Raw genomic sequence first — 15,309 nt, forward strand, 5'->3', positions numbered from 1 at the left:
GTGTCTCTTGTAATGACGACAGAGAAAGAAAAAATGATGTTCTAATGCTATGAGTCACGGTTGAGAAATTCAGGAATAACAAGCACGAGCAGCAGCAGGTCCGCACACGAGGACGGCGTCACTCCAGAGTCCAGACCGCAACAAAAGCACAAGAATCGCTGTTATGGAAAAAACAACCTTAAAAAACAAACGCGTAAGAAGGAAAGAAACAATCACAAAAGGTTCCACGTGTTCCAAAGGCAGGAAGGAACTGGATTCGTGGACACAAAAGCGTTCCCGTTTGCAAGGCCCTGAGGGAAGCTTTTTAGGCGCCATCCAAAGTGTCTCTGAAGCGTCAAGTCTTTTTTTTCCGTTTTGTTTGTTACTCTGCTGACGCAAAGTTTGGCCCTGGAAAAGAGACAAAAGCAGCCAGGACAATGTATGTCATGTGCTTTCTTTGAAATGTCCCGGCTCTCTAGAGTGAGGTGAACTTAACACAAATGTTTTTCAAGAAAGAATTGACGTCTGATTAATAACGTGTTTGTAGCATAGAAATTAAACAGAATAATTCATCATCGCACAGAGGCACCATCGGTATCTGCGGCAGACAAGAAGTGACTTCGAAACCACAGTAGAAAGTTGCCCGCTAACTGCGAGCCATTGAAAATACGATTTGTATCCAACAACTTTTGACTTAAAAGACGCGAGTCGAATCAAACCGAATCGTTCCACTTTCAAATCAAACAGTGCTTACATCGTTTCCCGTCCTCATATCGAAAACTGCATAGAATCGTCTTTTGTGGAGATATGAACAGCTCCAATATAGAGGATGTTGACTCGTATTGTAATCCGCTGTAACATTATGCAGTTTCAACATTAACATGAAAAAATTCCCCCCAAAAATTCTTAAAAATGAAATGTATATTAATATTTTTTTCCTTTGAAAAATACACATTGATTCTCATAGATGTTATCCTAAAATGACAACATCTTTCTCCTAATATTCAGGCGTTATTTTCATAAGATTCCAACTTTGTTTCTTGTCCTCGTTATGCTTGGAAACATAAAATCACAATCACCTACTACAAATGGCAATGTATCTGAAATAACACACTGTTTACATTTGTTGTTCTTTCTTGTGCAATATCCTGTGATTTAAAATTTTCTTTCAAATTATAATTCACAACTTTGCAAGTTCCAGTTCCTCTCGGATGGCCGTGACAACCCTGAAACCATCTGAAAGTTGAAGCACCCTTATTAAATCATTACAAATAAAGAAAAAAGTGACAAATAACTCGTTTTTAAATCAGAACCCTAGGATAAAAGTTTGTTTAGTTACTATAAAAATGGGTTTGGTAAGAAAAAAAAATGTCATTACAGATGGCAAGCTGAAATTTGGTACAGATTGTGTCAAGAATCATTAAAGTTGATGCACATGATTTTCTTTTGCGGGCCACAAAAAAAAAAAAATGAAATGGGCCAGACCTGGGGCCCGGGCTTTGAGTTTGACACCTGTGTTCTAAAGTGTGTCCTTTTGTTCTCGGAATTTGCAAGTTCATTCTGTCAATGATAATAATAGTGAATGAATGAGTTACGTTCTTTCGGGTAAAGTGAAAACATCTCTCTCTTGATATACAGATGTCACTCTCAGAAGATGACAACAACATTTAAAAATAACCCAAAATATTTTTGGGTTGTAAAATATTTTTTTTCTCTTGAAATAAATTTTTTTCCCCCCTCTCTATATTCCGACTCGATTCCGGTAAAAATGACCATTTGTTATTTTCTCTAAAGCATGTGTTCTTCATGACACATGAGCACAACAACATTGTTAAAAATAATGGCACAATTTATTCGATAAGACACGGTAGTGATGCACAAAAATTACAATACTGAATATAAAAATGTTTGAGCTCAAGCAGTAAGTGGTCTGCTCATAAAAGAGAACATTTTAGTGGTGAAGCAGTCTTATCCGAAATCAAAAGAAAACTGATTGAATTGTTCACACGTTTCTCCATCTAGTCACAGCATCGATACTCCAAGCAAACCGTAACAAAAGCATCGCGTCATTGCACATATTGAGACAACACATTTCACTTTGTATTTCTAGCTATGCAAATGTGTTGGTGGAGGGGGATTTGAAGAGTTCCGGCGAGTGGTTACGGACATGAAATGGCCTAAGTGGGTGTGTGTTGGCATGTCATACGGGCGGGGAGTAGTTGTAGTGGTTGGTACGCGGCGGGACGGGTTTGCTTTCCAGATGCTCGCCGTCGACCGCGTCCGTCCGCGTGCACGCTGGCTTGCAGCGCTGCTTGAAAAAGTCTGAGACGTATTTCACCTGAACGAGGAATAAACATCAAACCACCATTGACACCGTCTTACAAGAGTCTGCTCGATTAGTACTCACGCAAAATGAAAAACATCACAGATGGGCGAATGAAAGTAGCCTCAATGGATTGGTACTTATAACATCTTATTTTTGTGGTTGCAACACGTGCTGACAGAACATACAACAATACTGACAGGCATATATTCATTATCCTGTGCAAAAATGTGAAAAAAGCACTCCGGTTCAATGTTTACATCTTATGATTTAAAAAAAATATATTTATTGCTTTTATTATATTTCTTAGGATGCATGATGTAGTCCTGATTTGATTTCTTCATTGTAAGTCTATGAACTATATGGATACATTATTTTCATGATAGACTTGGTATTTCATGATTTTTTTTTCTATTTTTGGCTGTATATTTCACCATGAATTATTTTTTTGTTTTATTTCCACAAGCTATTAATTTCAAGATGTTATAAATGCAGAGTTTATTCTGGATATGCACGCACAGCAGGGGTTATCAATATTTTTGAAAGTGAGAATTACTACTTTTGACACACACTTTTGAAATAACTTGCTCAGATTACTTCAATGTTATTATTAATCATTCCTAGAAAAAAGATGCTCCATCACTGGTGAGCAATTATTTTTTTCCATTAAAAAAAAAAAAAAAAAAAAGACCCACGAGATCCTCGTGGCACTTGGGGCTACCTAATGCCCGTGGCCACCAGGTTGGGAACTCCTGATGTACAATGTACTTTGTAAATCTATCGACTTACTCGTATGAAGTAAATTTGCATTTCTATTAAAAGTTGACAAACATTTCAGTGACAGTAGAATTACATTTTTTTTTTTTTTGTCTTTGAGCCAAACAGTTTGATGTGCAGTTGTACTCACAGTGAGAACTGCGATGAGAGCCCCCTGCAGGAGTCCCACCAGCACGTCGCTCCAGTGGTGCTTGTAGTCGGAGACGCGCGTGTAGCCCACATACAGGGAGAAGGCCACCAGGAAAAACTGGATGGTGGGCCGCACCAGACGTGTCCACTTGCCTTGCATGCGGGCCTGCACATATAGCTATGCAGCACCGTCACACGGTCAGTGTGTGTGTTTATGTGCGTGTGTGTGTGTGTGTTGGAAACTCACAGAGAGGTAGAGCATGCAGTACATGCCGAACGACGAGTGCCCCGAGTAGAAGGACAACCTGACCAAGAGGAAAGAGAAATTTTACTATCAATGTGCAATTCTTTCTTTCACAAATCAATTCATGTTCGACCCACCTGGACTCTGTGACGTTGCGCGGGTTGCCGGTGCAGTTGATGTGCAGCTGGTACCCGCTGCAGCTGGCAGGGGCGCACACGGCCAAGAAGTTGGGTCTGGGCCGTCCGATGGTGAACTTGGCCAGGTCAGTGAGCGACTGGCTGACGGCCGCTCCGAACAGGAAGGTGCCCACGATTTTGTAGAGCGCTGACAGGTACTGGTTGAACTGGGAGTTGGAGTGCAGACGCTTGGTGTGTACCAGGTAGGCCTCGCCGGTCGTGATCTGAGCAGCGGAATCACGCTGTTAAACTTGTAATCATTACAGGCCACATCTTTTTTTTTTTTTTTTTAAATTTATAAGATACAAGCAGAAGAACAAAAAAACATACAACACAAATGATCAACCACCGTGCACCGCTGAAAGCTTTTACGGGTCATCTAAAAGGACGTACAGGGCCGGACCGGTGGAGATTGGCCTCTACTCACAATGACTATGGAGCTGGTGATGGTGACGGCGGCCATGGCTCCATGGGAGATGGTGTCTCTCCTGTAAGGGTAGTTGATGCTCTCGTCGTCGCAGTAGATGCCCCTCTGGTACGGTCTGAACATTAGCGTCAGGATGGCTGACGGCAGGGCCGCTGGAAGAAGAAAATCTCATGAAGATCGAGTTGCATTAAGCCAGGGAGGAAACTTAAATGTTTAAAAACAGAGCGGTGGTTGTGAGAAATAAGACAAAAAGTGCTTGTGGTGCTAAGAGCAGTATAAAGAGCAGAGTAATAAGAGGAAAGGACAAGCTAAAACTAGACCACAAGATGGTGAGGCTCAACCATGATCTAGTCCTAGTTAAGACCAAGCTAAGACCCAGATCCAGCCCGTCACGTCATTTGATGTGGCCCGTGAAAGCAAATCATGTGTGTCAACTTTCATGATCCTTGCTAAAATCTGTACTGAACTATTAAATTGTCATAGGTGATAAATAACATTGACATTTTGCCATAATTTTTTTACCCTGTTTACACTCACTTGAACAATAATTGATCAAACAACAAACATATCGCTGATTTACTTCAAAACTAGTCATCTGTCAATTTTTCGTGCACAAGTTATCTTATAATGTGATGATTAAACGAGACGACGTAAGACACAACTGGCCCGCGACAAAAATGAGTTTGACAGCGCTGAGATACGCAATACCCAACACAAGTACCAGACAAGACCCAATCATATTAGCCTTTTATAGTGCACAAGCAAAAGGTGGCTAAAATGGGTGTACTGTATCTTTGAAGCCAACACAATATACCTCATGTGCTTTTCCATGGTCAGCTATGACATTTCTAAGCGTGCACGGGTCATGACAGGGACGTTCAGTGGTATCATTCGGACCCGCGGCATGTTGAGAGAGGTTCGGGTCCGTCCCATGGGGCGATTGTACGACAATGAGCGGCTGATCAGGAAACAGCTAAAACCACACAGTGAAAACATTTGACTCAGCCGCTCCAATGAAATGTTGTTCTCGGCGTCACCATGGAGACATGGTCGAGGCCAATCTTTAGGCCGTGGCCCTCGGCGAGCTCCGTCAACAGGTTGGGAAAAAAAAAAAAAAGTCAAATCACTCGACCCTTCATACTTAAAAAAGACTCCAAGTGCAAGCAGAATTAAAGAGAGGAGGATATATTGCTGTCTCTTAAATCTGAGCAGAACAATAGCCCACAATTCAAATGACTTTTCCTGTTTTCCTGAACTTGTGGTTCGACTGCCAAAGCTAATACCCGAGAAGAATGGATGGTTTTCTTAGGCTAAGGTTTATGAAGTATGCAGAGAGAGAGAGAGAGAGAAAGCTCTCCGTTAACACATTGCTTCCTTCCTCCAGAGTGTGGGACCGGCTCACTGTGACTGAATGAAAACGCAACCAAATATACACGATGCAAAGAATAGAATTCTGATGCCAACAGTAGATTGTGTTTCTGTCTTGCTATTTCAATATTTTTTTACTGTAAATGTACCACAAAAACTAGAATTGTGAAACACTTCAATACCATTTCAAATCAGTCAAGGTGTATGACTTTAACATACTTACTACTTTCCTATTCACCACATCTTTGCAAATAGGTGAGTTCGTTACAACAAAAAAAAAGTACCTGGGGGACAAAACTGGAAAATCCAATCAAAACACCCTCAAAATGGTTTCCCTTTTTAGAAGGGAAAAACAAAACATAAAATTCCAAATTCCTCATTCAAGTTGAAGGTCAAGAGTGAAGTCCTTTTAGAAAAACCCAAACAAAATAGTTTTATGTCACAGTTAATTAAATAAAATAAACTCAATGAAGCATGAAAAAATAATTTCTATTTCATTAAATTAATCATTTTCCTGGGGGGGGGGGGGATCCAGGAGTTTGAAGGGTTGGAGGAAGAGGGGGTTGTTGTCAAGATGTATGTTGGAACATACATGTACGAGCCAGATGCTCAGGATGCGGAAAATGCTGTGGCTGAACATGGAGTGGGGACGAAACACATCAGGATTGGAAGAACGCTCAGCTATATTATTAGCAATTATTAGGCTAGCGTTATTGTTTGCAATTCGAGGCCATGCCCTGCTGTTAATTGCGCATGACGGGATTACATTCTGTAAGTGACTTCACTCGTCGGAGGTTGCTGAACAAAAGCATTTTCGTTGTTCAGCGCATTGCTATTCATGTTCATGTCAACTTTATTGTCAAATGTGCTACATGTGCAACATACAGCACAGATGATATTTCTTTCCTCAGGAGAGAGAGGAGCCGCTGCGGGTGCTATGGGTCAAACTATGAACCTGGGAGGGCTGCATTAAAAAATATCTAACGAAAGTATGCTTGAAATCGTTTGAGCCCTAAGTGCTCCTCAAAAAAATGTTTCGCCAAGTTTACTTCACGCTTGACCTTAAAGTTTAGATGAAAGCAAACTCCCCACCCTTGGCTCAGAAGACTCACATCCATTATTTCGGCAAGTCGAGCATGCGCTGCGCCCCTCTTTGAAGGGCGCCCCGGCTACTGTTTACTCAGCAGGGTGCAAGCACAACGTTTTGATAAGAGAGTGCTTGTGTGACAGAAGTCTGCTGCCGGTGTGGCCACACGATCGGGCGCAGTTGTGCAACGGTTCTGCCTTCAAAACAAACACACCACCAGCTCCTTCCCTGGCACAATCAGTGAGGAAGTGGCCTCCTCTTTTTATCAGACGTCCCAAAAACCTCTGGCATTGTGGCACTGGTGGGAAATAATTAAAAGTACCAAAATTTCATGACTGCACTTACCGGTATTTTTTAATTTTTTTTTAAAAAACTCCCTACATTTGAAACGAAACTATACTTTCTGAGAATACACTCCTTGCTTTTATTAAACCTGTGCAGGTAATCTGCCATTTTCACATGGATGCAGTATTCTTAGACTGCTTTATACTCTGCCACAAGTTATTTACACTAAGTGCATATTTAAAGAATAAATATATAATTGATCTGAATGACAACTCGAAAGGTCTTGAGTAATGAACATTAAATTCTTCGTGCCAACATAAAATGTAATTCATGACTTTCAGAGCAAGCAACGGGGCCAAGAAGTCATAGTTTATCATACAATCCACAGGCATGGCTTCATGAAATAAAACGCATACATATACTTATCTTGCACACGCCGTCATAATACAAGCGGGAACAAACCAAAGTAAAAGGGGCAATAAAGAAAGATAAAGAATGACGCACGCATGCTTGCCACTGAGATGTTGCGTTGTCCTGGCCAACCGACTGAAAATTTTCTGGCTCTGCCCCTGATTGAGACCCACGCAACATTAATTACAATGACGTAACAGATTCGAAGCAACCCGGATGTTTTTACATTAAGGTTGTGTTTTTTTTTGTTTTTTGTTTATGTCAACCTTTCCACACAAAAAAAAAAATTGAGAGGCGCTTAAGATGACACTTTCTTCAAGGAGAGATTTTAAACGAAACAAGGGAAAGGATAGTTTCAAACTTTCCCAAACCCCCACGATTCCACGCTGGAAAAATAAACAAGATGGAATTTGGGATCAGACTCGAGTACAACTTCCTCTTGACCCTCTGCACCAGCAGGAAGTAGAAAGTGTTCCTGTTTTTCAGGGCCTTGACGATCGGTGTCCCGAGGATCCGCGAGTGAGGCAGAGATGGGAGCAGGTGAGTGTTTGGAGGCGAACGTTATGTTTGAGGACTGGACGGGCAGACTCCACACGAAACTGATATTTAGCTGCATTTTGTTGCCTCGCGGCGATTCGCGACGTCTGCCGAGTCCACGTCACACTGGAGTGTTACAAGATCGGCAACATGTTACCTCTCTCACAGAATTTCTACTGGGGGGAAAAAACTTTTTTTTGTGCCCTAATGATAAATGACTACTACATCCTTCAGCAGTACAACAACCAAAAAATTGTAATATTAATGGTTGATGCCAGCAAAGAATACATGAGTCTAACAGTTTGGTCAGGTCATCACTAAATTTAATTTGGAACAGCTGAAAAAGTACGTAAAGTAATTTCTGACCTTTAAATTCCTTGACTATTTCTTTCTTTCTTTCTTTATTTTTATGCATTGATCTTTCTATCATTCAAGGTCAATGTAGGAGATAAGCTCCAACAAACACAGGACAACCTGTCCGGACCTGCTGTGAAAGAAGAAGCATGTCAAGTTGAGTTAAAGCGCCGGAAAAAAAAAACCTAAGTGACCTTTTAATAATACTGAAATGAGAGTGACAGGCACGCCGCAAAGATATCAAGTCTTACACTTACCATGGGATTTTTTTTTTTAAATAACCTTCTACATAGACAAACATTGGACACATGAAACATGACTTAACTGAAAGGAATGATGGGAACTCAACAAAACACACACACATGCACACGAACACACACACTTTCTCTTCACCTTCTCACTTTCATTTTCACACGGGAACGTGAGGCAACAAGAGTCAATAGTTCCCACTTTTACTCTGACACATATTTGGCAGATACTAAGAATGTGTGTGGTACGGCTAAATATTATCGTCCCGTGATGCAGATCCTTTCCATAGCATAATACGCATTGTTTTCCAAACTGAGGCAATCCTGTCTCAAGTTGTTGCTAGTTGCTCCCGACTTTGACAACGGCATCCTGAAATAACGCTCAATCACCGATTAAGGGCACTGAAAAACCGACTTGATTACGCTGACACTGACTGTATTCTACGGCGCCCGCTGCCAGTGCTCAGCAGCAGCCGCGCTAACGGCTAGCAGTGCTGGCGAGAACTGTCGGATTACTTTTCACATGCAGTTTATTCGACGCAAATGACTGCACACTATGGTGCTGTGAGCCTGACACGTATGCCGGTCTGACAGATAATTTTTTTAACAAACCAGGCGAACTCAAATGTGTTATTTTAGTCGGTGACATTGCTACTGTGGTTGTGACGTCACTTCGCGAACAAGTGGTGCGTTTATGAGCTCGTACGTTATCGTATTTAGCTTGGTAACATTCGACAATAAAATGCTGAACAGTTCGTTACACATCTTATCTGTTTCTACAAACTGTTATATAAATGCAAAACATCTTGCAACTATAATGAGAATGTGATTAGTTTCAACCCAATATTGTTCAAAAAATAGAAAACAAACTTTTATTGACCATGACATCAACTGCACTCAGATAACACAGCACAAGACTGCTTCTTGAGAACACCGCAACCTATAAATTGAAATAGTGGCAGGACAACTAAAGTGATACTGTATCGGTGACTAAGTATTGGTTCAACTTATTCACATTGAGCATTGGTGCCACTAATCCCCCCCCAAAAAAGCAGCATTTTCCAAGGGGCTTGTAACTATCTCTACAGGAGGGCAACGCTCAACGATCGAGAGGTAACACAAAGTGACACGGTAGACATTTGAAGGGGGCAGAATAAAACACACGGATTGAGAGTTTACCTCCAATGTGGGCATTCAGCACATTCCAGCTGCGTCTGTCTCACACACACACACACACACACACACACACACACACACACACACACACACACACACACACACACACACACACACGCACACACACACACACGCACACACACACACGCGCGCATTCATGCATGCATCCACACTTTTGTCTGGGTGTTTTTTTTTTCAATGATTGTTTAAAGTTTAAACTTTAAACCACTGGTCCCTAACTATTTTTTTTTTGCCAGGGACCGATTCGTGGTAGGATGGATACTTGGGGGACCGGTAAACATTCATGAAAAGGAGGTTGGTATTAGTGAATATATGCCCATGCTACAAAACAAGAAAACTTTTTTTTTTTTTTTTGTAGCAGTGTGGGAGGTTCCCAAATAAAGCACACACACTCGACATACGCAACTTCACACAAACGTGAAGTCATGACATCACAACTCCAAAAGCACATTAAATCTATTCGCTGATCTTCTCCTGGTATTTAGTCAAGTGGATGTTTTAACCTGACAGGGCTAAAGATGGGAATGGCTGTCAATAAAAAAAAAGGACGACTGGAGTGTTGACAGCGTGCAAATACATCTAGTGGTTAAAGGGGGTGGGGGAGTGGTTTGTAGGGTGGGGGGGAAAAAAAAAGCAGAGAGTACGGTTATTGTCATTCCTGCGTGTCAGTCACCAGGTGGCCCAGAGGGCAAAGAACAACTCCGAGTGTCTTTCTAAAGAGCTGCGGGCAAGTACAAGGCACGATGCAGCGCCATTTGTTTATACAAAGAAAAAGCAAAATATACAATTGGAATCCGTGCATTGAGTCCGATTCAAAGTGGCAGTGTCGCCCGATTAATCGGCTGATTAATTTAATCGGGCGAAACTACCACTTTGAAAATGGAGAACAGTTGGTTCCGCAGATTGAAGTCAAAGTATTTTCCAGATCGGGCCATGTATGCTTTGCTACAAACAAAACATTTGTTTCAAATTCATTTATTCGTTTTTATTTATCTGTGCGGTCCGGTATCAAATTAATAGATTTGTAGGCCCAAAGGTAACCCACTTCTCACAGCTGCGTTTCAGCTTTGACCTGCACAATCTGGACAGTCCTTTTCACTTTCTCATCGTCCTACTGCTATCTGTGACTAGCCCGAGGGTGAAATCAGCTGTTCCATTTTAAATCTCTTGAAACCTGAGCTTTGCACCACCGGCGAACCTAACGTGCTGATAGACTTGCAACAACCGTCTATTTTTACTCTTGCTTCCAATCAGTAATCCTTAATGGAGCCACGAATAGGCTTAAAGGTCATGAAGATTCTCAGCGGATGGCGTCATGAGCTAGTGGACTGGAGAAACTCTTTGCAAACATGATCAAAATTCATGGCAAAATTATGGTAAAGAACTTCATCCATTTGTTTGTGTCTGAAATACGCCAAGAAGGTCAACTTGTGAACTATAACGAGCGCGCCCTTTCGCCCAAACAAATGCCCTGCGAAACTAAATGACAGCCAATAGAGGAATTACCGGTATGTCTAAAAATTCAGCTGCTGTTACAGCTTTCAGATTACGTTGTCTTCTCACCTCGAACCTGCTTTGACGAAGATGCGACACCAACAACACCTGGAGAACCTCAATTCTGACAAGTTCGAGTGCCATCGCGGAGATCCGGGCAAGTCGCGACAGGCCATTTTGTATGGCGCACACGCATGTGCGGACACACACACGCGCACATGCGCGCGCACACACACTTGGTTAATTGTTTGTGTAACTTACGGACGTGAAGAATTGGAAAAAGTGCAAACATCACAAGGACAAACATATATCGACGCCAATTCTCTTAGAGTAATCATCAGTAATCAAACAAGACGGGCATAATAATCGTTCCTAATTCTGTCGGTTGTGTGAAGTTGTCGATTAATCGTCTCGCAGTGAGTGAGGAATGTTGAGACTTTAGACCGACTGCTTATGTAGGCTAACTTTTATGTTTCAGGGCCACGTTTGATTTTGAATCGATTAATATGAAAGACTACTTCAATTAATGTTGCAAATTAATTAAACACTTTGACTTGAGATTTCCAGACTCCGGTCAATTAGTGAAGCTCAGAGTTCAAAGCAAACATGGCGACGCAGCATTTAGCCGTTATGTTGCGTGCAAATGGAATCAAATGCCAACAAAAGGGAAGTCAGCCCCAAGTGTAAATATTTTAAAATCCATATTACAAATCTAACGACCAGATGAGACGTCAACAGTCCTAAATAATTCGACAGCACTTTGTGTGAACGTGTGCACGCAACACGAGACCCTGCAGCATTCTTTAAAATCTGTGTTGGGAAACACACACTGACTGTGGCCTGTTTGAACAAGATAGACAGACAACTTTCAGTGCTGTAACGCTAACCCACTGATTCCAAAACCTCTCTTATGTGTCTTGTGAGATCATCAGGTCTGCCCTAGGAAATGATCCAAAATTATAATTCAAATCTGATAAATGATGCACTTTTATTGATCTTTGCAAGCGACGTATAGTGACAGAGACACCAAGTAATGTTCTTCCATTTTCCCCACCCAATCATTATTTGCATTTAAAAAAATTTGAGAAGCTTTGAGAGATTTTTCCAATGTAAAATATGTGCTTTGGTTCATTAAAAGGTGGGAAACGTTGCACTAAGCCACCAACTATGTATTAAACACTGCGTGTTTCCTAGTCTCGTCTGCATGGTGTAACATGTTGTGAGGTCAGCGATAGGATGATACATGGATAAACCATGTGCTTGTGTTGAGCAATGTCACATGTCATTTTGCACCGCTTATTGATATTCACTACGTTTGAAGAATAAAAAAGGTAAATAGCGTACGTAACCAAACAAAACTCACCGATGAACACGCAGAGGACATCCACAACCACCAGAATCACCTTCTTGCCTTGCTGTGTCATGTTTGTCCCCCGAATGGTCGTCCTAAAACAACCACAAACTTGATGTTAAGCGGCGCCGCCTCTCCCACCGGTCTTCCGCCCCGCTCGGCGTACCTGTCGTGCTGTGGCGGGCTGAAGAAACTTCCAATAGGTGGGTGGGCAGCGGCGATGTGGGGAAACTTGACGACCGCCCTGCGTACCGGGGGCGGGCGAGTCAGAAGGAGTTGGGATTCAGGGGAGGGTTTGACTGGCCTCGCTTCCACCGCAACCACCACCACCAACAACAACAACAACAACTGGAGGAAACACCGGGTTGATACCGCCTCTCACGACGCCCTCGTCATTTTTCAATCGTAACAGCCAAAATGTATTCACCTGAACCTTACCGACCGTATCAGCAAGAAAAGAAGAAAATGATTGGAGTTAATTACATGTTCTTACCTCCAACCTTGATGAGGCACTACGCTGTATATCAAAATACACACTAACTTAAAAAAATAATTTAGAGAAGTTCTCGAGGGTCGTCCATTTTGTTTTTGTTTTTTTCGACCAAATACGTGACGTTACCGTCGTCGGCGCAGGTGTGTGACATCATGGCCGCTCACCTGCTTCCGATTTTACTTCCGTTTTTTTTTTTTTTTTGTCTTAAAGCAAAAAATAATCAAGATGTGTCTTACAATTATCGGATGTAAATTTAAAATTTGGGCTTGACAAATCATCGTGGTGATTGTGGGTAAAACTAAACCTGGAAGAAATTTTGACAAGTTTCAATACAGTATTTATAATTTATATTGGATGCTTTTGCATTAAATCCAAGATGGTACTCAATTTAAATTTTATATATATATATATACCCCCGAACGGCCAGACTTTCCAATTAAAATAGTAACTCAATTTCTTTCCCTAAAGATAATTCAGCCACTGCGCCAAAAGTAAATGTAAAACTCAACAATTGCCGGCATATGTGACCCATAATAGAGATCTCTAACAAATGGAGCTTCTTCTCCCAAATTAGGTGGCCCATTTCTTCAAGACATAACTACAAACTTACTCGACAGAGCCTATGATTTACAGGGGCCCCAGCGCGACATTGAACTTGTGCTGTCAAGTTAGTCTTTGACTCCCTCTAGCGACACCCAGACTAATCCACCACACGCCAACAGTAACTCAAGTGATCCAAAAGCCCCAAAGTAATCGATCAATGTTGGTAAATATCCATTCATCTGTTATCTGAACGGCTTATCCTCACGAGGTTCGCAGGCGTTCTGGAGCCTATCCCAGCTGTCTTCGGGTAGGAGGTGAGGTCCACACTGAACTGGTTCCAGGGCACACATAGACAAACAACCATTCACACTCACAGTCTCACCTATGGTCAATGTAGAGTGTTCAATTAACCTAACGTATGTTTTGGACTGCAGCAAAAAAATGGAGTACCCGTAGAAAACCCACACAGGCACAGGTAGAACATGCAAACTTGGCATACAGGAGATGTTTGTTTTCTGCATTCAGGTGGATGATTCAAGTTCTTTTTTTTATTGCATAAATACAAGGAAGACTTAATCAAACATTTAGTATTGTGACATTTAGTATTGTGCTTGAAATAAATTAAAGGGAAAGTAAAGTCAAACATTTTTTTGCGCAGAGGTGTCAGGTAATTCTGAATGAAGTATGTCCATGGCCCCTCTTACACGGTCAGGCCTTCTCAAGTTCCTGAGCTAGAGTGGACTTTCTACGATGGTAATCTAGCATCTTTTCTGCATGAAAGTGCATGTTCGCATGTTGCACCTTCTCTGGGCTCTGCGCAAAAGGCATTGGTAGCGTACTGTTCTTTTTATTACCTCACTGATGCGGCAATCTTGAGGTATCTCTATGTGAAAAGGGGAGGTTGTTCACCATTCTAGGCTGCCTTCAATGTCAGCCAGAAAAATGTCAATATCTCTGTTCTGTCTCTCTACTACTGTGTGAAGCAGCACTGAGCTGTCAAACAGACCTACAAAGGATTATCGTTTACGTCACAACCCAACTCCGCCAAAGACAGTAAAGATTGTCTAATTATGTCCTGATGTCCCAGATATGAGAGACCTCAATATCGATGCTCCTCATCTCCCTCCCGATCTTTTATGCCATCACACTCACACAGATCTGATTTATAAATTTATATGGCTCCACATTTTATCTTTCACTCCAGTTTCCCTTTTCCCACAAGGAATAATAAATTGGAATTTTGTAAAAATGAATTCACAGAATGTTAGGGCACATTTTATTTTCACTTCCTCAGCCTCTCGAAAAGACCTCCGTTTTTATTTGGATTGCACAGGTTGATTGATTCATCTTTGTCTCGTTTTTTTTAAATCACAAAATCTTGGCATTTGAAAATGTGTGTTGACGTTTTGTATCCACTTTAGATAGATGATGAGATAACTAGTTGGTTAAATAGATAGATATGGAGATAGATAGGTAGATATGAAAATAAATGTGTAGTTAGAAAGGATGTTGCCAATGACATGTGAATATGCCAAGAATTGGAAATGTAGGTTATCTCAAAGTGTCAACCTATTTAAGCAGACATTCATCTGACCAGATTTTCCTGTTCTGGAACTCAATCCGCCTGCTTTGACTCCAAGGAGGAAATGCGGCCTATTTTCACGCGCCACTTTCAAAAGCCATACCCCATGTGTCAAATTTCACCTGAAAAGATCCTGTGCGATAAGACATTCAAGTATAGGGTGGGCTCACTTGAACTGATATGAAGTTTTACTCATATCTTCATGTTGTTAGTAAGGAACATCAGTCCCCACTAATGTATTGTTATGCTTCATGCAGGACGTTTTACACTTGCCACCAAATTGCAAGTTCCTCTACTCACATTT

The 15,309-nt window shown here is 41.5% G+C and overlaps 1 protein-coding gene across 3 annotated transcripts; it reads right to left on the reverse strand.

Annotated features, from left to right (window-relative positions):
• Window positions 1-1,807: 1,807 nt before the first annotated feature.
• Window positions 1,808-13,597, reverse strand: LOC109517454 (phospholipid phosphatase 2-like). 3 transcript variants are annotated; one of them, XM_019872638.1, is made up of 8 exons: window positions 13,491-13,597; window positions 12,554-12,631; window positions 12,400-12,482; window positions 4,056-4,207; window positions 3,590-3,852; window positions 3,456-3,513; window positions 3,210-3,386; window positions 1,808-2,317 (listed from the first exon to the last, which is right to left on the reverse strand). In XM_019872638.1, the coding sequence occupies exons 3-8, from the start codon at window positions 12,458-12,460 to the stop codon at window positions 2,180-2,182; spliced, it is 849 nt and encodes a 282-aa protein (XP_019728197.1). In that variant the 5' UTR covers window positions 12,461-12,482; window positions 12,554-12,631; window positions 13,491-13,597; the 3' UTR covers window positions 1,808-2,179. The 3 variants fall into 3 exon arrangements, with proteins under 3 accessions (XP_019728197.1, XP_019728196.1, XP_019728195.1); XM_019872637.1 differs by lacking the exon at window positions 13,491-13,597 and adding an exon at window positions 12,881-13,012; XM_019872636.1 differs by lacking the exon at window positions 13,491-13,597 and adding an exon at window positions 12,881-13,012 and having other exon boundaries at window positions 12,554-12,735.
• Between the last annotated feature and the right edge of the window lie 1,712 nt (window positions 13,598-15,309).

Source organism: Hippocampus comes, unplaced genomic scaffold, assembly GCF_001891065.2.
Source record: "Hippocampus comes isolate QL1 unplaced genomic scaffold, H_comes_QL1_v1.1 scaffold92, whole genome shotgun sequence".
In the NCBI taxonomy this organism is placed as follows: domain Eukaryota; kingdom Metazoa; phylum Chordata; class Actinopteri; order Syngnathiformes; family Syngnathidae; genus Hippocampus; species Hippocampus comes.

What these genes read in the sequence shown, in the direction of transcription:
- LOC109517454 (XM_019872638.1), bottom strand. Translation starts at nt 12,460, where the DNA reads ATGACACAGCAAGGCAAGAAGGTGATTCTGGTGGTTGTGGATGTCCTC. An exon ending in TGTCCTCTGCGTGTTCATCG is followed by an intron (nt 4,208 to 12,399) that starts GTGAGTTTTGTT and finishes TTCTTCTTCCAG; the next exon opens with CGGCCCTGCCGTCAGCCATC. An exon ending in TCACCAGCTCCATAGTCATT is followed by an intron (nt 3,853 to 4,055) that starts GTGAGTAGAGGC and finishes TCCGCTGCTCAG; the next exon opens with ATCACGACCGGCGAGGCCTA.